The sequence below is a fragment of the Lithohypha guttulata genome, assembly GCF_036872675.1.
Source record: "Lithohypha guttulata strain CCFEE 5908 chromosome Unknown scaffold_5, whole genome shotgun sequence".
NCBI classification, from domain to species: domain Eukaryota; kingdom Fungi; phylum Ascomycota; class Eurotiomycetes; order Chaetothyriales; family Trichomeriaceae; genus Lithohypha; species Lithohypha guttulata.
The window spans coordinates 1,822,000-1,844,855 of record NW_027042754.1 but is presented as its reverse complement, the minus strand read 5'-3'; the positions used below and the strand labels follow the sequence as shown (position 1 = coordinate 1,844,855).

Sequence of the window (22,856 nt, the reverse complement as noted above, 5' to 3'; positions counted from 1 at the left end):
AGGTGACGGTCGACGTCTTCTAGGCATTGTGATGGACTTAGGTATCGGATTAGTTGCTCGGCCGAGGGTGTTACCGTGGACTATGAGAGTCTAAGAAATGGATATCTTACCATACTGAGAACGAGCGAGGGAGCCAAATATACTCCTGCCCCTTTAGACATAACTGACAATGACAACTGGAACTCAAGTACCTGCAGAGATCCGAGCAGGTCTTCAGCGAGAAGAGCTCAAAAGCCACAATAGATAGCTTGCCCATGGTTCATGCTCGAAAGCAAAGCGTCCGGGATCGTGCATTCAAAAGAATTCCCAGGCATGGAAGCTGAATGGTTCACACCCAAGTTTGGTGACATAACGGACGACTGCCATGATTGCCACGATGGCGATCGTGAGAACGATTCCACGGGGAGGGCAAGCATGCGTTGCGGCAGCAATAGCTGCGACGCAACGAAGCCTATGTCTCAGACTGAGAGCCACATGCACGCATCTGGTCCGTCTGTTGTGAATGCACTACTACCATGTAGCATCTGCTCTATCGTAGCAAGGCTTGAATATACTTCAGCTATTTCCGGGGCATATTCAGATGAAAACACTCTCTGCTTCGACCTATCGCCGAAAAGTCTGTCACATACCCTCTTCAGTCAAGACTTTCGAGCTATCGCTAATGAGGTTGACCTACCATGAGTTGACGATGTGCCAAGACTTGTTGCAAGATCGAGCTTTTCGTGCTCATTGGCCGAAGGACTGAGATTAATTGCCGAATAAGGAATGTGCTTCTTGAAGCCAGGCTCCAAGCACGCTGCATTGGGACGACCATAGCCCACGTACCTACCGCATACGTATGTGCTCGACGTTCGCATGTATACCGGCATGAAGATGGTGAAAGGAGTTCAATTGCCTGTGGTACGGGTGATGTTCCTGAACGTGGCGCGTGATCCTGGAATGTGCCCTTTGATTGGACAGTGAAAAAGCTTCAGCCACGAACTCCAGGAACGTGCAAGTTCAGCTCAGAAACACAGAGCACCCGCCACATAATGCACCGCAGCATTAGAGCAGATCATCTTGAACGGCTATCGACCTTGTTCGTACTCCGCTGTTAAGGAGGGCGGAAAAGTTCGAAGACTGATATCTGTTCAGGTCCTGCAAGGGTCAACGATCGATATTCAGCTTTGACTTTGAGACATACAGCGTGTTCGATGACTCTTGGTTGCCTCTGAGGTTTGCGAGCCTTATTTCCACGAAAACCCACGATGTACATCTTTTGGCACATGGCGTATCATCTGGTTCCTGCAGCGCATACAACTTCGGTGTTTGTCCTAGTGGGCCACTGCAGGCAGGAAAGGTTCACCTTATCCTGGTGGAGTTACGTATTTCTCACCCTGGTTACACTGGCGTGCCTTGATACCATCATTCCTGCTAGCAATCCCAGTAGGGGTTTGGGCAAGTAGAGACTTCGAATCGTGTGCTCAATTGTTGTGATTGCGTAATGTATCGGGGTAAGGATGAGATGCATTGCAGTTTGAGCTGCAGGAGAAAACGACTTCAGCTCGTGCTGGGGCATATTTTTGCAAGGTAGGAAGCCGATTGGCTCTTTCCGTGTCTGTGCCTCAGCTTTGGTAACCCTGCTGGTGGATAAGACGATGCAGCTTACGGAGGCTATTCTCGGCACAGCCATTGAACTTGCGTTCTATCTCATGGCGACTCTAAAAATGACCGCGCTCTTCTTCCAAACGCAGAATGGGACGAGATTTTGCTTGCGAATGTACAGACTTTTGCAGCTTACACACCGCCTATCATAATGTGATGCTTGACTTTCTGTAATCCTACATGGCGTGGTCTCTTTTGATCAAGCCCAGGCCTCTCTATTCGAGCTGAACCATCGTATAGATATTGTGGTGGCCCACCTTACCATGGCTTGTGGTTGAGAAACCGTATCAAATTCACTGACCACTACAACCGAAGCTAGCAACCGCCAGCATGTGTCGAATGTGCCTCTACTACACAAAGATTGACCTGCAGCAGTTACCTAGCAGCAACCCTTTCGAAGAGGATGTGTCGCCAATACTTGAGCAAGCCTTACCAACCGGCATCGTTGTTGAATCGCCAGAATCTCAAAGACATACTGCCTGGTCGAATCTACGGCGCTTTCCGAGTCTGTATCACACATTTCCCGCACCACTTGGCCAAACTCCTTTATGCTCGCAAGTGCAAGGAGCCATCATTGGTCCGACACAGCGCGCAAGACATATGCGACTGGAAAACCACGAAGCCTCACAAGCAAAGTTTCCATCGGATGCGCTCAGAACAATGGAAAATAGAACGGTTCACCATAGACTCCAACGTCAGCCTCGCATCCTTTCTTTCCCTACATACACCAACACGATAGACGACCGCGATTCATTCTCAGATGAGAGTGTTTACTATCCACCAAATCGTGCATGGAGGCAGCTGCAGACACTCGATACCGCGTCGAGACTGAGATAGCCACTTCTCAGTCCTGTAACATCAGGCCCTGATTTTTAGTCTATAGAAGCAGGTTCTAACCAAGCAGTCGAAGGCCTCTTTGAGATGCATAGAGCTGCTCTAGACAGTGCCACTATGTATTGTCATCGAACTAGCAAGTACCAGAATTGGATTTATTGAGCCTTTTCACGAACCACTGTCCGTCCAGCTGTCCTCTGGAAGGAGAGATTGAGCATTGCACGACTTTTTCAAGAATGACCGAGTCTCTGTAGAGCTGTTTCGCTAGGTCTAGCAGACCCATTGTCAATAACAAAAACTTGCCCAGTATTCAAGCAGTTGAAGAGTAGACGTAGCTGAGCAACTTTCACGGACATGTTTGTTTGAGCAACGTTTCACAGATCTATGTATCACAGTCCGTAGTTAGCCTGACGGCTTCGGTAAAGCCAAAACTCCACGTGGGAGCCCGATGAAGACTGCCGCCCTCTAAGACCACTTTGCATATTTGTCCCCAGATACTACCTTTCCATTCCTTCTTGGCTTACACGGCTCGTAAGCTATACTAGAAAAATGGATTCTCAGGAAGTTTCGGGTAAGTCATTACACTCACCATGTACATTAAGACTGACTCGAGTAAGAATCGAGATCGAAAAAGAAGAGGAAGAACAAAAAGAAAGGCACGACCACGGCTTCCGTGTCAACAGCTCCTAGAGAACCACAGACGACAGAGCACACGTCCAAGGCACAAGCAGAAGACGATTCAGACACGTCAATCCACGATCAAGAAGAGTCCGATGCTCAGCCTGCAGACACCAGCGCGGCCACCTCGATCGACGACGAAACTATGCAGACTCTGGTTAACGGAACTGATGGTGTGCGCATTTCTGATGACATGGCCGCAGCCACCGCACGCTTCGATGCTTTAGTGCGTGACCGTGACGCCCTGCGAGACGAGGTCACCCGTCTGAGACAGAACTTGGAAGAGGTGCAAAGGAATCACGATGAACAGCTGGCAGATGTGCGAAATGAGTTGGAGGCAGTGCAGGGTGAGCGAGAGACTGCAGAGGAGAACTACCAGAACCTATTGGGCAAAGTAAACACTATACGATCTCAGCTGGGAGAGAGGCTTAAAGCAGATGCAGTATGCTGGCCCCGATGGAGCTCTTTTATCCCATGCTGACCAAGAGTGTTAGGAAGATCTTGCCCAAGCTCGCACAAAAATAGACGAACTAGAAGAACAGAGATCTGAGATCCAGGAAAACTACACCTTGAAAGCTAAAGAGGTTGAAGACCTTGCAACCAGAAATTCACAAATAGAGGAAGAACTTGCAGAGATACGCGAGCGATCGACGCTGTCACAGCAGAACTGGGTCAAAGAGAGACAGGAATTGCAAGAGCAACAATCTTACTGGCGTGAGGAATTTGATCAGGCGAAACAGGCAATGCACGATTGGGAAGTTCTAGCTATGGAGGAACGTTCCATAAGAAGAGACCTGTCGGATCGCGCATCTGATCTGGAAGAACAACTGGCTAACCTACAACGAGATTATGACCGTGCAATTGGTGATCGAGACACCCAAGCCAGTGCTGTTGATGGTCTACAAAGAGCGATGCAGGAAATCCAGAATGCACGAAAGAAAGAGCTTAGAGAAGTCGTTGAATCGAGTCAGAATGAAGTCGCGGACCTACGAAAGACGTGCGACCATGTCAAAGCTGAACTCAAAGCTACTCAAGACACACTTAAACAGGTGCAGGCGGACCTGGATCGGGCATTACCCTTCGAGAAGGAAGTAAAAGAGAAGAATCTGCTAATAGGAAAGTTGAGGCACGAAGCAGTAATACTGAACGACCATCTTACTAAGGCCCTGAGATTTCTTAAAAAGGGCAAGCCAGAAGACAATGTTGACAGGTCAGTAAACCTCCAGCCAAATTTGAGCCGCGACACGAGAACTGACGAACCACAGACAAATTGTAACAAATCACCTCCTCCACTTCCTCGCGCTTGACAGGAGCGACCCCAAGAAATTTCAAATCTTACAAATTATAGCTGCATTGCTGAATTGGACAGACGAACAGAAGGAGCAGGCTGGCTTACAAAGATCCGGCGCTCCTTCGACCAGCTCTTTCACGGGTAGTTTGAGACTGCCAGGAATACCTATGATGCACAAAACGCCTAGTTCACCAGCTCTGTCGAGGTTGGAGAATGATTACCTCGACAGTGCAAGTAGTGTGAGCAGTCCCAACGGTAAGGAGAGTCTTGCAGACTTGTGGCAGAACTTTCTTGAGCAGGAGGCTGCCGTAGGTGGTTCGAAGTCGAGAACTGCAAGCACGAGTACTGCGGCTGGTATGATGAGTCCGTCAGGGCAGGGAAAACCATAGTGCGGCAGACTCATTATACTAGCAGGGCAACGACTTGTAGAACGCGCAATTCGACTCTGCAAGGAATAGTAACTTGAAGTTATCTCCGATGTCATGACTTACGTATGTCGTCAAAGTGTTCTACGGCTTCCAGTGAACCCAATCGATGCTACAATTCCGCGTCCAGAGCTGTATCATTACGATCCACATGGCACCGACGTCCTCAGAGTGAGGAAACACATCTGTCCCGCCTAAGATGCAATGCTGCAGATGGTGCACAAGCCTGGCTCACCTCAAATCCAGAAGCAACCCGAAGATCTTCGGAGCTGTGATTCCTTCGATAGCCGCTGAGATGCCTTTCGGGTGACCTAGACCATGTTCCTGATGGACTTGTCGATGTACATGATCAGCAACACAAACATTGACTCCTGTCATCGTAACACGCAACCAGTTACTGGACATATGGAGGAAATGTTAGCTTCTGTTGATCTTCTGTTGAGCCGTGCCTACAAGCATCGCGTTGAGCTGAAACAAGGCTCCGGAGAGTCGTGACTTGCGCTGCATTCCGGTTGAGAAGTCTTACTCTTACTGAAGTACTTGGCTAGAAGACCCAACTGCTTTGCATTGTGCAACATCACTTCCTGAAGCTGCTGTCAGCAGCAAAGATTCCATGGGATCTCCGTACGCTCAAGTTGGTAAAGCCTCTAGATGATTCGTGTTGGATGCGGGAAAATCAGCGTGGCTAGCAGTCGGAAAACACCTGAGTACTGAACCACATTGAGGTGGTCGTATCCAAACAGGCGCTCGAACCTTCCAGAGGGTGACCCGCCAACCCCGAATCGTGAGTACTCCTGGAGTGCTTGGTTGAAGCTCTCCATGAGGCGAACAATGATCAACAAATTCGCGAGTTTCAAACCACCACATTGTATCCAGATCAATTCTGCCGTGGCAGCGCTGCAGCACGCGTCGAGGCTGAGCTGTCTGCGAGGCTGATAATCGTGGCTCGCTAGCGCGTATGATCTCCATCCAATCGCTAATGACTTTAGCATTTCTTCGTAAATTTCGTCCTCGATACCAAGCTGGCTGTCAACTCTTACAAATCGAGCAAAATTGAGCAAGCACAATGAGTAAGATGAAGAATGCGGATAGGTCGGTCGATAGGGCCTCCAAGAGAAGAAAATTGTCACAGTCAAAGCCCGATCAGCCCTTACCAGACCAGGACAAAAAAGTGTCCCGCATAGAGAGATCCGCTGACGAAGACGAGAGTGCCAAATCGGCGAAGGTACACGCATCAAAGCCGCTAGATTTACCATCAATAAAAGACTTGGCCAGTAGCGATTCTTCCAGACGACGCGCATGCTTCAAGACGCTCCAGAAGCATTTAGAAGACCGTCCGAATAATGCTCCACTATCACACCATGACTGTCTACAGCTATGGCGTGGTATGTTCGTAGCTGTCTACATGCACGACTCCAAGAACACGATATCGGTGCAGAACCTCCTCAAAGACATTGCAAGCACTTTCTCTAGTATATCGGCCAAGGACGACTATGGCGAGGACAGCTGGCTGACTCCATATCACCAAGCTTTCCACGAAACACTGATACGCGAATGGTCGAGTATAGACTCCCACAGAATGAACAAGTATCTGCTCCTAGTCCGATTTGTGGTACGCGAAATCTTCACAATTTGCTTTCGACCTTTGTTCGGCACTCGCACAGGAGAAAAGGATCAGCTGCCGGAGAAGAGGGAGGAAGAGGGAAAAATAGAAGCCCGACACCGTGCAAAGTCGATCACGGCTACCATGGAAGCCAGTGGACCTCTCAATCGTACAGATCGAAAGATACCAGATGGACTTCGACTTCATCTACTCGACGTGTTTCCCGAAGAGCTCTTCACCGCATATACTGCCGCCGAAGAGGGATCAGCTACTACAGAAGAAGATGCTGCTTTGAACGCTCCGGACCAGCACATTCTCGGGATGATGTTGGAGATTTTCAAAGCACCAATAACTGCCATGGCCGAAAGCAACAGTGGAGCACAGAAACATGTGAGACAAAGAGCTAAGGAGGCATTGCAGCATCTGGCTGAGAGGGAGGCAGAGGCGTTCGAGTCGATAGGAGGTTAATACAATCTGAAGTTAAGTGCATGGCCCGAGGCTGGGCAAGTCCTTCTACGATTTTCAGGCTTTGTTCATCTTAGGTATTTCTGAACTGCATTTTCTACTCGACATCGTCTACCAATGTACTCAATCTTTTTCACGGGCCATTAGGTCCTGCTTACATGCATCGACGCTCTGACAAGAACAAAAGCTGTCGATCATTCGACTCCGCGGTCACAAGCCCAAATTAACGTGTCCAACTGACCAAAGAATCGACCCTATCTTATCCGTGAATCTATCCAACTCATATCAACAACCTCGATCTCGTCTTGCCCAACTGAAAAAGCAATGTCCAAATCATCGAAGATCCTGCGTCCCAACCTTTGCCCCTGACATCCTACACAATCCGAGCCCGTGCCCATAGATGACCTAAGACTGAAGACTACATGAGAAATCACCTCAATCTTGCGAGCCCGCAATAGCTCCATCAGACTCGGCTCGGCTGGTCGCTCGACAGGTAACGGGAGGCATGGTCGTGCTGCCTTGACCCAGAAGCCATCCAGTTCCTCGCTGCGAATAAACTTCCCGGACTTATCGTACATCGCCAGCGCTTCAGGCCTCGATAACACCGGATCGGAAGAGACGTCCTCGATGCTACAAGACGCGCAACCCAAGCAGACTTTCAGGAAGCCCCAACCTCGATGAAACTCGATAACTTCAAGCGCCGGTAGACTATCGATTAGATCGTAGTCCTGACCTGCCTTCGACGTACCATGCGAGTAGCATAATCTCTTGACTCGCGGAGCAATACGTGAATGGCAAGTCCCAGGTAACTGCTTAAGTCTAGTAGCTTCAAACACATCAACTCTGCCCATGAAAGTCCCAACCTTCCTTGACCTAGCGATCTCATATAAATCCTTGCACACGAGTAAGGGCTCGACTGAAGGCAAGCTAGGAACAGCACATATCCTTGGCTTGTCGAAGTACGACTCGATGAGTATGTCGTGCCGCAGCTTGAGTTCAAGGTGCCACGACTCATAGACAAAATCGAAGATATGGTAGAGTAGTTCTGGTGGAAGGTCAAGGAAACAGAGATTGAGTGTCATCTTAAAATTCGAATAGAGATAAACGTTACCGAATAGATGGTAATTCTGTGTATACAGGTTTATCATGCCATCGATGATACCGAAGGTAGTACTTGGATCCTTGACATGGAGTATCTCTATTGTGGGCCTTCAGTTGTTCGTCTGTTGTCGGTTCTCTGAGGTGAATGGTCAAACTCAGAGCGGTGGCCTCATTATTACGTTCCGAGCATCGAACCAAACGTCTGCTGCACAATCAGCACAGCAATTGCGGGACGTAGACAATTAATCACATGAAACTGGCCAAACATACAGGTGAAAGTCAATGCCACTTCTTCACCTCTCCAACGGCTATATAACCGATGCTATCATTAACTTGCTTGCCACTAATAATTGTTTATATATTCCATGTCTCCTCTTGCAGATGCTCAACATTTGCCAACGGCGAAAGCCATGACAATACAAGCTGACTAATCTATGGTTACCACGTTGAGCGAGTAGGCGCATATGCATTGCATTGCATTGCAACATCGATGGAAACGAAGTCTTCAATTATGTGTACAACTTAAAGAGCATATGGATTGACAGACCTGATCGTGAGACATCTATGACGCGTTAGCAGTGTCCTGAATATGGTCTGATGAACTTACGGTGGTGATTTGGTAAGGTCGGTTTTGAGGATGACAGGTATTCGCGTCATTTCGGTGATGTCCTGAATATACTCTCCACCGTCCTCGCGGAGCTTGAACTGACTCAGCCACTTCTCTTTGTCGTTGAGTTTGCTTTCAGGAGCATTTGGATTGAGAGCGGAATCAGATCGACCAGCTTTGCCCAAACCATTGGTAGATTTGTCTGTCAGTGACACGCCAGCCATACTCTCTGCAACCTCCGAGGCACTATCGTCATCGTCGAAGAGGGCATTGACGGCGTCTGTACCCATTGTGCTCGTATCAACCTGCTTGGATTGAGCCTCATATCTCTCCTTGGCCCGTTGTTTGGCAGCCTCGGTGGACTTGGCAGTACTTGCGCGGGTGCTGGCTGCTGTACCTGATCGCTCATCCTCAGGCACATAGGCAGATGAAGGAACGCCCTTCTCCCAATAGAGTTCAAGAACGCGCTCATTCTTGCGGTACTCAGCCTTCTTCAACGGCAGCTGATCACAATGAACACGCTTCTCGAAGCCATATTCTGGAATCAGAACGTCGAACGCAGATTCGTAAACACAAATAACGATACCATCGCTGATGAGATCTCCACCGTGCTCGGCACTGGTCTTGTCCATGGCCCGGCATGCCTCAATGTGTACGCTTTGCTCCTGAGCATTTTGAGCAGAATCTTTCTTGTTGTTGCATTGCTCAGCCATTTTAGCAAGGCTCTCGAGATCTTCATTAAACTCGATGGTACCATTGGAAAGTACAGCCTCGAGCTGACGGTGCACCACGATATCAGCATATCGTCGTGAAGGGTTCGTGAAATGCGTATAGACTGGTAAGTTGAGCACGAAATGTTGTCGCTGATCTTCCGGAACCTGTTCTGCAATGTAGTACTTCGCTCTTGAGAAAGTCTTCACAAGCAAAGTCTCCATTCCCTTTCGGAAATCGGCATCCTTGACCTTGAACAGACTGTCTTGCAATGAACCACTACTGGAAGTATCGATCTCGTAGCCAGCATTGGTCATTCTCTCCGCAAATGTTTGCAGTCTTCGAGGGTTGGGTGGCGGTTGTCTTCGGAGCATAGCTTTATCAGGCAAAGCTTGTTGCAGTCTCTGGGCTACAAAGAAGTTGGCCTTGTGGCTAACCTCTTCGATGATCTCATGCGAAGGTGTGTTGTTGAAGATGTTTTGCTCCACTGGCACATTTTCATCATCAAGCTGGCACAACAGGCGCAACGGTGGAATATCAGTTGAACGGTTGCCAAATCGAGCTTCCCTGAATTTCTTGGCCAACTGGGCCAAAATCTCGATGTCCTCAATAGTGGCACCTTGCAATTGGACGTCCTTCTTTCCGCTAATAACACTGTCGACTTCCTCATAAGCAAGCTTGCCAGAGCTTTGAATGATGGATTGACCAATCCATGGTTGTTCCTCAATTCTGCCGGAGGCCAAGTCTACCTTCAGTATTACACTGATAGTGAGACGACCTTGACCTGGCAGAAGCGAGCAAACATCTGACGATAATCGAGCAGGAAGCATGTTGACAGCACGGTTGATCAAGTAAACACCGGTGCCACGCTTCTTTGCTTCTCTGTCAACCAGAGAGTTGGCCTTGACGAAGTGTGCAACATCCATGACATGCACACCGAGTTCAACCTTTCCATCTTCCAACTTCTTGATGTGAAAGGCATCATCGAGCTCTTGTGTGCCGTTAGGGTCAATTGTGAAAGTACGTTCGTTTCGTAGATCACGTCGAGAGGCAATCGAGGCTTCGTCCTCAGACTCAAGGGACCAATTCTCCCAACCGACACTCTTCATCACAGCATCAGAGAATTCGTCTGACCCAAAGTTGTTGTCTCGCAGCAGAGCGTCTGTCTCAACTCGCAGATCGCCCATCTCACCGAGTTGCTCGACCAGCGTACCGAAAGGATGTAGCGATGTGATAGGCCATCGCTTGATGCAGGCAACAAAGATTCTGTTTGCATAGTCCATGTGCTTCTCGACGAAGTCTCGAGGAGCCTGTTCGGTCGGGATGGCTATGAGGGGCACTCGCTTGTCGGTAGGTTTGAACCAAACGATCTTTGGTTTGTCTTGCATCCGTGACTCAGAGCGGCCATGTCCACCATCTCGTGCGTGCCTTTCTGCGTCCTGCTTCTCTTTGGTGGCTTGACTGCTGGGACGAAGCAAACCTAGAGTGCCAGAGAACATCTGACCAGCAACACGCTCAATGACTGCCACAACGTGGCCAGCGTACAAAGGTTTCTGTTCGTCGCTTATCTCCTCCTCTTCCATCAGAAGCAGACTTTGACCCTCAACCTCAACATCATCGTTTTTCTTTTGAGTTGGTCGCTGACGTAGACTGCCGCGACGACGAATACTGCCATCGGGAGCAATTGAAGCAGTCTCAGTAGAGCCACTTTCACCCTTGCTACCTCCTGATCGGGCTTCGGTGATGTCCTTTCTCTTCTTCTTCTCTTCCTTTTCACGCTTCTGTCCCCATACTTCGTCGACATCGAGAAGCTCGATAGCGACCAAATCGCCCTCGAGGGCTCGATTTCTATCTTTGCTACCACAAATGAAGATATCAGCGTCGAGATCGCTAGTGGTTACATAGGCATCAGATCGATTCTTCTTGTTGACCCTGAGAGTACCAGCGACAAGCTGACCGTCGTTGAGAAGAGCCGGAAGAGTGGCCTGAGGTAGGTAAGGAGTGAATAGGGTCTTTCTCTGTTGCTGTTGCTGCTGGCCACCCATCTGTGGCACAGCATGTTGACTAGCCTGCAGCCCAGTAAGACCAGCACCCTGCATGGCTTGAAGCTGAGCAAGTTGCAATGGATTGAGTTGCTGACCAGCAAACATCTGCGGATTAATCATCATCTGACCTTGAGGCATCTGAAGCATCTGTCCTTGATTTGGAAACTGGAAGCCAGCCATAGAGCCAATACTCTGGTTAACAGAACCACGAGTTCTATGACCTGGCTGAAAGCCCGGCGCGCTCATCTGCTGGGGAGCATTGAACTGACCCATTGGTTGTTGTGCCTGGTCTGGTTGCTGAGTGTTGTTCTGCTGTCTCCAATTACCCTCAAAATTGCGAGACTGGGATCTACCATGACCCTGGCTGCCTCGTCGTTGAAGGTCGGATTGACCCTCTTGACCTGGCGCAGGACCTGGAAACTGGAACTGACCGCCTCCACGACCAGCAGCGCCAGCACCACGGGAGCCAGGGACAGCCATACTCTGACTACGACCATGGCCTGGAACCCGGATATTGCCAGCACGTTGTAAACCAAGACCTTGACCCGAGCTTGGTGTTGATTTGTTTTCTTGTGGGCTGCCTGACGAAGTGGTGTCTGTAGAGCCCTCAGCCCCTGGGATAGGAAATTGAAAGCCGGTAGTTGCACGTTTCTTCTCGGCTTCTTCAGCGGCTTTCTTTGCTTCGGAGAGGGCTAAAGAATGTCTTCGAGCATGACCGGCTCCTGGCGGACCACCTCTTCCACGGCCAGCGTTATTCTCACGATTCTGGTTGATGGCTTGCTGGTTCACGTCGTTGAAGCCGGAAGCACCGGAGGAGGGAGCAGGAGGCGGACCCATACTCATTGTAGGCAAGGCGGACTGATTCCTGCGGTGCGAGCCCATTTGCTGTGGTGGGTTCATTTGCATACCCATTTGTTGCATTTGTGGGAATTGGAAGTTATTGGCAGTGTTGGGGGAGAGGGTCTGTTGACCTTGCACAGGAGAGTAGCCTTGCATATTGGCCATTCCCTGTGGAATCATACCCATGTTCACGTACTGTTGGTGTGTATCAGCTATTGCCTGTTGTTGACGCTGGAGCATCTCAATCTGTGACTGGAGAGCCAGTTGCTCCATCATCAAAGGAGTCAATTCGGAAGGGCTACGACGATGAGCGATATGCAGCTTGCGGCCTGCAGGACCTGGGACACCAGTAGGGTTTTGTTGAGCCATGGTAAATGAAGTATCCTTTACAACCAGCTTTTAAACCAATTATTGATCCGTGTGTCGAGTGATGCAAACTCGGGATCGGGGACTGATCGATGTAGGACGAACGAAAGCGAGAAGGAGTACTATCTGCAGGAGTTAGCTGATTGCACTGACGCCTTGCCAACAATTGAGTGAATCACAAAGCAGACCCAAGTGTATAACCCAGAAGTTGGCTGGATCAGGAGCAGGGCCATGTACCTATCGAATTTGCAAGCACAGTGACTGTGAAATCGACAGAATGAATGTGTCGAGGAGTCTTTGTGCTACAGAAATGGCCGTTGTAATTTTCGATGGATCTTGCACATCGAAATCAGGAGAAGGAAGCCACTGGTATCAGTGTTGGTATCTAGCTTCTGATAGTGGGATGTTCGATCAACCGAAACCAGGTAGACGATGGAAAAGGTTCTGTTGGTACCTGATGCTGTGCTAGCAACTGAGGACTCTGGCAGTTGTGACTGCGGATGATGGTATGGGAGGGTAATTCCGAGATAGTGTATATTGTCGATGCAATTGTGTACAGTGCGACTGCACCGGAAGGATTGGACCAAGACTGAGAGATGCAGTAAGTGGGATTCAGAGGATAGGGAATGACTCTCGAAACTCGCAAGGATCGTCGGGTATACACCAGGAGAATGAGAGGAGCAGAAGGTAGGGATTGAGGTTGTGTAGGGTGGTGAGAAACACACAGGATGAAGAGGCCGAGAATTATTATTGAGGAGAAAGCCACGAAGTCGCAGCCGTGGTCAAACGAATGCCTGCCTGTGGTGCACACTAAGGGCATACAGCAGGTGCACTCGCACCCGTTGCCATTTGGGACTAATCACTAATCACTGCACTAACGGGAAGCCGCAACACGAGAGGCTTCGCTCGAACACTGGGCTACTGTCACCCCTGTCGATTTTCCCCAGTAGTTGTCCCAAAAGCTACAGTATCGCATTCGCAGAAAATCCTCCTCCAAACCCCGCTATTCTTTCACTGTTCGACCACGAGTCGAATGGTAGTTTCTGCACGCTTCTGTACTGATAGACTCCTTTTCAAGTTTGCGTCACATGCGCAAGATAGCCAACTAATTTATCGTGCCGTCAAGTGTGCGCGCGAGATTTACTGTTGAGGTGAAAGACGCATACGTATGTGCACTCGCACAATATCTAAGACCGTGGGCTGCTTATGGAGTAGCTGCGGCAAGACTTGCACCGCAACGAGCCGGCCTGCATCTCTTTTGAGTCAATGTGGCTTCCGTCTTGCCTCAAACACACCTCTCTCACACACGAACAATCGTCTTGAACTGTATCAAGCAAAACCACACCAGCCACATAGGGCAAGATTTGCATTGCCAAGTGCATAGCTTTCTGTCGATTATCGCTTGCTTCTCATCCCAGGCAATGCCCATCATCGTTACTTGCGCCATCTAATCCGGCTTCCGTCCAACGTGGAGGGCCGTCACTCATTCGTTCGTATCAGACAGACACTTTGTGCCAGCATTTGTGCTGCTGCCGACACTCCTTCAGCGGTGCGCAACACCTCCCACAGAACGAAGACTCGAGGTCAGGTGACCTTGACAGTACTGCTATCCCTTCTTTTGATTGTCTGACACTACGAGCATTGCTCTCTCAGGCACCAACAATGTGTTAGGTACTCTTGTGGAACGTCGATTGGAGGTGGATCAATCGTAAAGTGTGTTGAAGGTGTGAAGATCACGTTCTTTCAAGTGACTGCAAACAGAACGACGCCTTTCGAGTCTTGTTCTCTTAAGGCCGCAGCTGGAGAAATTCAAGTTCTCGGCCACTGGAAGAATCACACATCTACTGCAACACGTATCCGGTTGTCCTTCTTGCACGATTTTTTTGGCTACAAGATCTGTGTACAGTACCGCGTCCATTCGCTGTACGGTTAGTGTCACGTGACTATATGCCATGGCAAAAGTACAGCACTTGGTAAATGGTGCATCGCAGACTGAGTCGCTGAGAATGAGCGGTGCTGATGGCAAGAAGACCAGCTTCAGTTTGGAGCAAGCCTTCGAAGAGCTTCGTCTACGTGATGCTGAAGTCCAGAAGCTTCATGCCTTTCAGAGAAAATTGCAAGCAAATAAGACTGAGGAAAGAGAGTCGGAACTTGCAATTGAGCACAGCATCATCCTGCAAAGAGCGAGAAACGAGCGAGATGCTGTGCGGCAAGAGGCTGAAGATGCACTGAAGCGGCATTTGCATGAACAAGAACAAGAGAGGAGAAGACGTGCGGAGGAAGAAGAGCTTCGGGTGCAGCGTGAACTACAAAAGAACGCGGAACGTGATCGAGAAATTAGGGAGGAACAGGAAAGACTACGGAAAGCCGAGGAGGAAAAAGCTCGAGTCGAGGCCCAGCGACTACGCGACGAGCAGGAACGAGCTAAGGCCGCTACTAAAGAGCGCGAGAAGAAAGAAGATCAGCAACGACGAGAACAACAGGAAAGACAACGACTCGAAACCGCTAGGAAGCAAGCTGAAGCCGATGCACAACAGAAAGCACAGAAAGCAGCAGATCATCAACGTGAGACAGCTGCTGCAGCAACAGCCAGCTCACCGGAACGAATCCACCAAGAATACGTCGACCTCTATCTCAAGCTTAAGGCTTGGAAGAACAACTTTTGGGAAGACCTTCGTACACAGGCCAAAACGCACAAAAACCCCAGCATCAAGAGCCTAGTTTCCGACGTGCGCAGTACCATCAGATCCGAAGTCGGCAAGCTCAATGCCGGCGACAAAGAGGTCAACAAGTTAGCCACGACCAAATTGAAAGCGAGGTTGACTGAAGCCTTACAGAGTCCGGCTCCAGTGGTAGGCCAGCACATGCCTGTCAACTTTTTTTTACCACCCTCACTCAACCTCAACGACAACGACGCAGCCAAAATAACTGACCAGGCGGCCTATTTCATCTGTGTTCTAGCTCAACAGGTAGTGAAAATCTTCACTTCTTATGTTCATGGTGCACCTGAACGTGCTGAGCCCATTGGTATTATGCTCACATCGATCTTCGCACTGAAAGAGTTACAATTTCCTCGTCAGGGTTCTGACTTGGCTGAGAAAGAAAGATCTCAATCTCTTTTCCCAATATTCTTGGCTAAGTATCATCGCGTTTGTCCAGCCTTGTTCGGGATCTCGGCGAACCAAGGGACTTTACCAGGCAAACAACGTCTCGGCTGGGCGATGTTACCAGCTGCGGACGAAGGAGCCTCGAAGACAACCTTTGTATCAGATCAAACCCACTACGATCGAATGACTGGTCTTGCAATCGGCTATTCGAGCTTCGCGCTCCGCAACTTCAGCGCAGCCAGTGTGTCCAATCCATATCCACCCGTTCATTTCTGGAAGAGTCTAGCACAGATTATCAACATGTCGCCAGAACTTGTTCAGCCGACGCACGTTTGCATCCTGCGACACATGTTTGGCTCAGGTGGTATTGGACGGTTCCTCCTTTTCTTCGGCGCGGTCGGCGTAGCGGTACTACGTGAAGCTTACGTTGAATTTCCAAAAAGATTGCCCGAGGCGATGAAGAAGGACTCATTCGTTTTGGAGCTTGATGTGTTTGTTACAGTCAAGTTGGGAGAGAAAGAACATTTACATCTAGTGTAGCAGATGTGACACGATATTCTGGATTTATGGATCCGTGCGGAACTCGATAAGAAGGCTAAAGCTAGAAGAAGACCAAACAGCACCGGCAGACCATGTCATTCACTGAATGATAGTATGGCAAGGTCGAAGGGAACCCTGCCACGCTTTTCGTCGGCCGAAAGAACCATAAGTTGGTTGTTGATGGTATCAACAGCGTATACATTGGGACAGAGACATACCCATTGACAACTAGGTCGTTACAAAGGAATTTCATTGGACTGACGAAGAGCTTCTGGACAACTTCGAGTCGTTAATGCCACTTCAAAAGAGGCAGGAACAATCGACTCAAATTCTCACTTTCCTACTTTAAGCGCAGCTTTGCCGAACAAGAACAAGCACAATGTTCTCGAGTCATTGCTGGAAGAACAGCTTGACAGAGGGACAACGAGTTGTAGAAGCAGTAAGTCCTTGCTGCAACCTCTCACGAAAGTACATGAGAAATGTCTGAACAGATACGACTAGCCACCAAGGACAGATACTGGCGGAGATAGTATGTGGCATTTCGTGTCGTGCATACGTAGAGAATTTCATTCAAGCAGAGAAAAAGGATTATTTAGCTCTATGAATAAAGCTTTGATGATGCAGATCGTCTCTGGCCCTAGGCACGAAAAGCCTTTCAAGAGCTATGGAGATTTGACGGCGTCAGATAGATAATTGAACAGAATGTTGATGTTCTTTGCTACACAGCTTATAGCTTGTGAATGATCCTTGGTGTAAGAATGAATACCTTCAGGTTGACAAATTCGATAGTAGGTTCTTCCTTGATGCTGCAGCAGCTGCCCGTCTTTCCCTCTCCAACCGGACCACTTCTGCATGTCGCTGGCTTCCCAGCCTTTGGTGTGTCTCGTGCTTCTCTTTCCATGTTTGCGGTGTCTGGTCCTGCAAGACTTTGGGTGCAGTGGCAACAGCCTTGCTGTAGACAGTCGCACATGTATCGTGTCCGTATCTCGAGCCAATCGTGCTAGATTCGTACGTGCTGGCATTGGGTACTCTCGGAGTCGTAAATCGGCATTCGGAAGGAGTGCTGTTTCCTTGGGTCCGATGACTGTGCGCAATTGCGGGGTCGCGGATCTGCTGACCGCAAGGTCGTTGTAAGCCCTTGGTGTCGATGAGTTGAGGATTGCGCAACAACCTGCTGATTCGATTTTGTCTCGGACGATTCAATCTTCTGCTACAGTCCGTCATCCTTGGGCCATGGTCTTTCAATGGGTGGCTTTTTTCCATTGGACGCACGAGTTGCAGGGACCGAATCAAACTGGTATCGAATTTGTTATCATCTTGGACAATCTGCCATCTCTTGTCATGTCCTCATAGTTTTATATCAGCACTTGCGACAATAAACTGTACTTCCTCCCCAATGTTAGCCAAACCCAAAACTCGTCTCCGTCCCTGGACCACCCCTTCCGATTTGGGAACGAGGCGGTTGGTAGTCTTCTCCGTAGGCAGGCGCGAGGCCATAAGCATTGAGCTGACCTCTCATCCTCACGTCGCGCATGTAGTGTAATTGCTCGTTGCTGAAATTCATAACCATAGCGTCTGTGGCTTCGACATCGTGAGACTTGTCGGTGGTCGAACGGCCACCATAGACCTTGTGCATGGCTGCTGCGACTGCCACGACAGCTGCGGCGGCAATGATCGCGATTAAGACCACGACACCAGGAGCGACCTTCGCCATATTGTCAGCCTGAAGTAGAGGTGAAGTGTCAGCAGATACGAATCCCTCAGCAGGTATCAAGCAAGGGCTGACGCAAGTGGTATGTTCAAGTGGGGACTATGGTCGAGAGGATTTGACGCGTTCTTGCAATGGTTCTTGAGCAGTCGCTTCGGTCGAAGTTATGGATATTTCCTGCAATAATGAGCCTTGACTCGGCTTTTGTGCACTTTGTGCGACTAAGCTGGATATCTTCGTCTGTGCTGTAGGCAAGGGTATGACGTGTCGTGGCTGAGGCTCTGGTCAGTGCGAGGATGATTCGTAGAACAATGAAAATTGCAAATAGATACACGTGGTAACACAAATATAGAAGATGGTGATACAATGGAAGGTGATATATGGAAAGAGACAACAGCCTTTAGAGCTGAGAGGGCAGACAATATTGGTCGGATTGCTCATGACACCGTAGGCTGGAAGATGAAGGTCGTTTGGAAAGCTTCCTGAGCATGTCCTAAAGCATCACTTCTCTGTACGACCTTGAAAAGGCGAGTCGTGTAGTCAGAACCCGGACCAAATGGACGGGACGAGTTCGTAGGACTACGCAGCAGAGTAACGTCTGAGCACCATCTTGCGCCGAGGCCAAAGCACTTCTGATTCGCGCCTATAAAGCTTGCAGCCATCTGATTGAGTCTGGAAGGATGGAACGTTTGCCGCGAGGTGTGTTTGGGATGGTGTGCTGCGGTGCAGGACAGCTCAGTACAGAATGTTTCTGCAGGCAAGAGCGGGGCTGGCTGTCGAACACGAGCATCTCAAATCGGGTGCCGATCGTCACTGCGACCACACTTTCTATCCCCGCTTTGTTATCCTCCGAGACCACCCACAGTTATTGAATCAAGACGATTGGTCAATGCTTCCGCAACTCAACGTGTGAAGTGGTCAATCTTTAGTGCTCTCATGCGACAATGACCAAGTAGAACCCAGATGCACTGGAGTAGAACCAGCGAAAAAAGGGAAGCCAACAGACCCATCTTCGCAGGGCCGAGCCCTATCGCGTTGTAGGCGCGTTCGCAGACCCCACTCAACGCGAAACGTTAGAGCCGCACTGTGCTCCTGCCGTTTTCCCTCAACGAGCTATACCATTCTTTACAAACACAAACTGCGAATGCGAACTCAAGGTGTCAACGTAGGATAGCAGAGTCATCATATGGCTGTCCAGGCCACCCAACTTGGGTGAAGACCAGCTGCAGCAGACTTCTGAATGCATCCTATGTCCCAGTATTCGGACAACAGAGATACCCGGCTGAACATCCTTTCACGCGTGCAGACGTACCGTAAAGGAGAGTATTATGATGTTTTCGCTCATATAGACAATGATTATCCTCTGGACACTGAAGTTTCACAGTCCAGGGATATGTCACCACTACAAACTTGGTCTGAGCGTGGTGTCTGTGTGGTGAGCGGAAGCCGAAAGTCAGGAGTAAATATCGAACTTCAGCATATTAATGTTCGTGTCGAAATTGCGTCTGGGCATCTACACAGCTCTAGCAAGGCTTGGTTCGTTGACATCTTCGCCCTGAAATTACCAGGGGTTGTGGGGTCCTGGGTCTGGCGGCTGAGCGATGAAGAACCAGAAGATCAGCTCCAAAGATCTCAATGTTCCACGAAGTCGTGACTGAGAATAGACAATTGTCTTCTGGGATTGACTTACCTCGTACAGTACAAAGACCAGTCCTGTGCAACCACGATGACGATCAATTTGTCACAGGCAGTAACGAAGCTGCTAAATTGGCCAGCAAAGCACCAAGGCTATATGACAACCTTGCAAACATACGCGTTCGTCGCACAACCACAGAACGTGCCTTACATTAAGAGGAGGTCACGATTTTGCACAAAGAAAAACAGGGACGGAATAGTGATGTATCAACCACTAATACTGCTCTTCTCACTCTCTGTGCCGTGCGCTATTACCTACCATCAGGATCCTCACACCTCGTCCCTTTATAGCCAGAAGCATGGACAGCTTCAAACCCGATCAACTCCCACACAACGAAACCCTCCTTCCTTCCCAGACCGCTCTAAAACGTCCGCATCGACACGGCGTAATCCGGCGCGGTTCGTGTCTCGTGGCTGTTCAACACCAGTTTTGCTTGTTTGCCAACTTGATGCTTGATGCTCGTCCAAGAGAGGCGATTTCTCGCCTTGGTCGTCTCTTTCTGAGGCTTTTCGAGCGACAACGTGCTGGCTTCTGTTGAGGTGGAAACATTCCTTCCAGTGCTTGTGGAAGAGGACGTTGGGTGACATTGTTGATATGCTTGTCGTGCTTCTTGCCAGGAGGCGTCGGTCATGTGAGACATTGAATGTGACGGGGTCGGATGAGTGTTGCTGGGAGATCTTCTTCTTCTTCGAGCGAGAGAGAAAGATTTGTGAGGGCTGTATGTGAGAGTTGACTGCCTGTCTGAACCTCGGTTCGCGCTACTTCGGAGAGTGGTAGTACTTCTGCTGTTCAAGTCAATGAACGAACAAGCTGCTCGACGGCTTCATATAGATTTTTGATCTCCCGCAAGATGCATCAATATAAAAATAGAGGGCTGAAGACCCTATAATGCCAACCATCAGCACACGGATGAGTTACCTAGTCAAACAACCCTGAGCTCATTGATGCTTGCCATCACTACCCTGGTTATATCGGACACGTTGCTGTATCAACATGCTCGCCAGAATATACAAGGAGTGTCACCAAAGTAGACAGCCTGCCGAAATCGTGGCTATGGAATAGCGCTGACAATTGAAATCGGACGTGTTTCCCTCTTGGTGTTTGGCATTCATGTGGGGTCGGCTCATTCCGCATTGGGTAACTTACGCTAGTATGTATGTGGTAGAACTGCCGTCTTCAGCTGAGGCCTGCTTGGGTATGAGATGTACAAAGACACAAGATATCAACCATGATTTCCGGTGCATGTGCAACTGCCATGACCTCCCAAGCCAAGAGAACCGCTCGACAGGAAAACCAGCACTTTGCTTCTCGACTGGTAGTGGAAATGTACAAGCACATGCGATTCAGGAGCCCTCGCTCCCCGCAATACCTCTCGTCCGAATCCATGGAGTTCTGTGGAGATCTGTAAGGTTGCTATGCAAAACATACTCATGTTGTTTTACCAGTATCTATATAGTTTTCTTGACCCTGCTCATTGGTCCAGTCATTCAGTTGTCCTCATATACGCATTCCTTGTTGGTCCTGTGCTTTACGCAAACTGGTCTGAAACTTTACATAACGTGAGCTGTACTTCCTCTTCGGGCCAAGATGCCTTTCGACTATGGCCTGGAAACGCTCAGTCCAGCTTTCGAAGACCGTCCGATACCTTATATAGCTTACGGGGCTCGATTTCCGACACTGACTGCAAACCAGCTTACACAAACGCTTGCTGCCAACCGTGTTTTCATCATAGCTGGGAAGGCATTGTCGGAGAATACACCGGCATTGACGCGCCTCAAGTCAGCGATCGAGAATCAGACTTCCGTCAAAGTCGTAGGGGTTCATATCGGCATTGCTCCTCATACACCTTGGGATCAAGTCGTGGCAATAGCCAACGAAGCACGGACTGCATTCGACGGCGAGATTACAGATCGAGATGTAATAATCACGCTAGGAGGTGGAAGTATCACCGATGGCGCAAAGGTTATTGCTTGGATTCTGGCAAACCCCAATGTCAAGGAGTCAAACGACCTGGAACAATATTACGCTGCTAGTGAGGGACATGATCCTGAGAAACTGCCTAAACCTGTAGTCAGAGTAGTCAGCATCCCAACGACTCTAAGTGGTGGTGAATATCAGAACCTTGCTGGCGTTACGAGATCGGATGGAAGTGGACAGAAATGTCCATTTTACCCACCTGTTCGAAATCCCAGCTTGGTCCTTCTCGATCCCGATCTGACGACAACAACACCGAGCAAAGTCTGGCTAAGCACTGGTGTTAGAGCAATCGACCACTGTGTGGAGACGTTGTGTTCTCTGCAAAGCAACGTGCAAGCTGATGAGGCTGCGGAACGAGGCTTGCGACGACTTGTGAGCAGTTTGCTGAGAACCAAGGGGCACGGACACGACCTGGAAGCACGGTTTGAGAGTCAGATGGGAGTGATTGAGGCGATGTTTGCTGTGAGCAGCGGAGTACCCTTGGGTGCAAGCCATGCTATTGGCCATCAGCTAGGTGAGTATAGTCTCTCAGCATCCTCTCAAGCATGACATAGGACGTACTGACCGTAGCAGGACCTCTCAGTGTCGGACATGGCGAGACAAGCTGCATCATGCTCCCAGCAGTTTGCAAGTGGAACGCTAAGCAAGGAGCCAATATTGAACGTCAAGCCATTGCTCGAGATATCCTCCTACAAACAGCTGAGGTCAGAAAGCTGATCGAAGCGAACGGCAAGACAGTCGACGACTTGGATCTTGGTGATTTGATAGACTTGGTGATTCGAGCCCTGGGCATGCCTAGGACACTGACAGATGTGGGGGTAGCACAAGACAAATTCGACATGCTGGCTAAAAACACTCTGACAGATCAGTGGGCCGCGACTAACGCGACGCCAATCACGACGAAAGAGCAGGTACTCGAAATCCTAGAGATGGTCGTGTGAACAGTGTCTAAGCAATATGAGGAGTCGATGTTCAACTAAAGGCAAAATCGTTATTTCTCTGGTGACCTGGACTTAGTCTTTAGCACTGTGAGAGTTTTGCGCTTGCAAAAACCCCATATAGACAAGATTCAATATATCGTGCCATGCAATAAACCTTGATCGAGAGAGTGAGGGAAGGTTGAAAGCGTCTCAACCTGACGCGTCCGGAGAAGGAACCACGCGTCGATGCCAAGACGTCCTGAATATTTCCGTTGCCTACAATTTAGCCAAATTTATG

At 49.3% G+C, this 22,856-nt stretch overlaps 7 protein-coding genes across 7 annotated transcripts; 4 read left to right on the top strand and 3 right to left on the bottom strand.

Moving 5' to 3' along the window:
• Positions 1–3,027: 3,027 nt before the first annotated feature.
• LTR64_007134 (uncharacterized protein) lies at positions 3,028–4,463 on the top strand (the record flags this gene model as incomplete). The annotated part of the gene is made up of 3 exons (XM_064901458.1): positions 3,028–3,049; positions 3,096–3,598; positions 3,651–4,463. 3 exons carry the CDS (start codon positions 3,028–3,030, stop codon positions 4,461–4,463), a joined length of 1,338 nt encoding a protein of 445 aa, XP_064752534.1.
• A 1,770-nt stretch (positions 4,464–6,233) lies between these two features.
• LTR64_007133 (uncharacterized protein) lies at positions 6,234–6,943 on the top strand (the record flags this gene model as incomplete). The annotated part of the gene is made up of 2 exons (XM_064901457.1): positions 6,234–6,257; positions 6,311–6,943. 2 exons carry the CDS (start codon positions 6,234–6,236, stop codon positions 6,941–6,943), a joined length of 657 nt encoding a protein of 218 aa, XP_064752533.1.
• A 251-nt stretch (positions 6,944–7,194) lies between these two features.
• LTR64_007132 (uncharacterized protein) lies at positions 7,195–8,022 on the bottom strand (the record flags this gene model as incomplete). Its single annotated transcript, XM_064901456.1, has 1 exon — positions 7,195–8,022. One exon carries the CDS (start codon positions 8,020–8,022, stop codon positions 7,195–7,197), a length of 828 nt encoding a protein of 275 aa, XP_064752532.1.
• A 541-nt stretch (positions 8,023–8,563) lies between these two features.
• SSD1 (Translational repressor) lies at positions 8,564–12,613 on the bottom strand (the record flags this gene model as incomplete). The annotated part of the gene is made up of 2 exons (XM_064901455.1): positions 8,564–8,603; positions 8,649–12,613. 2 exons carry the CDS (start codon positions 12,611–12,613, stop codon positions 8,564–8,566), a joined length of 4,005 nt encoding a protein of 1,334 aa, XP_064752531.1.
• Positions 12,614–14,562: 1,949 nt separating this feature from the next.
• On the top strand, positions 14,563–16,257 carry LTR64_007130 (uncharacterized protein; the record flags this gene model as incomplete). The annotated part of the gene is made up of 1 exon (XM_064901454.1): positions 14,563–16,257. One exon carries the CDS (start codon positions 14,563–14,565, stop codon positions 16,255–16,257), a length of 1,695 nt encoding a protein of 564 aa, XP_064752530.1.
• Positions 16,258–17,656: 1,399 nt separating this feature from the next.
• LTR64_007129 (uncharacterized protein) lies at positions 17,657–17,971 on the bottom strand (the record flags this gene model as incomplete). The annotated part of the gene is made up of 1 exon (XM_064901453.1): positions 17,657–17,971. The coding sequence occupies one exon, from the start codon at positions 17,969–17,971 to the stop codon at positions 17,657–17,659; it is 315 nt and encodes a 104-aa protein (XP_064752529.1).
• A 3,277-nt stretch (positions 17,972–21,248) lies between these two features.
• On the top strand, positions 21,249–22,579 carry LTR64_007128 (uncharacterized protein; the record flags this gene model as incomplete). Its single annotated transcript, XM_064901452.1, has 2 exons — positions 21,249–22,152; positions 22,212–22,579. 2 exons carry the CDS (start codon positions 21,249–21,251, stop codon positions 22,577–22,579), a joined length of 1,272 nt encoding a protein of 423 aa, XP_064752528.1.
• Positions 22,580–22,856: the final 277 nt, after the last annotated feature.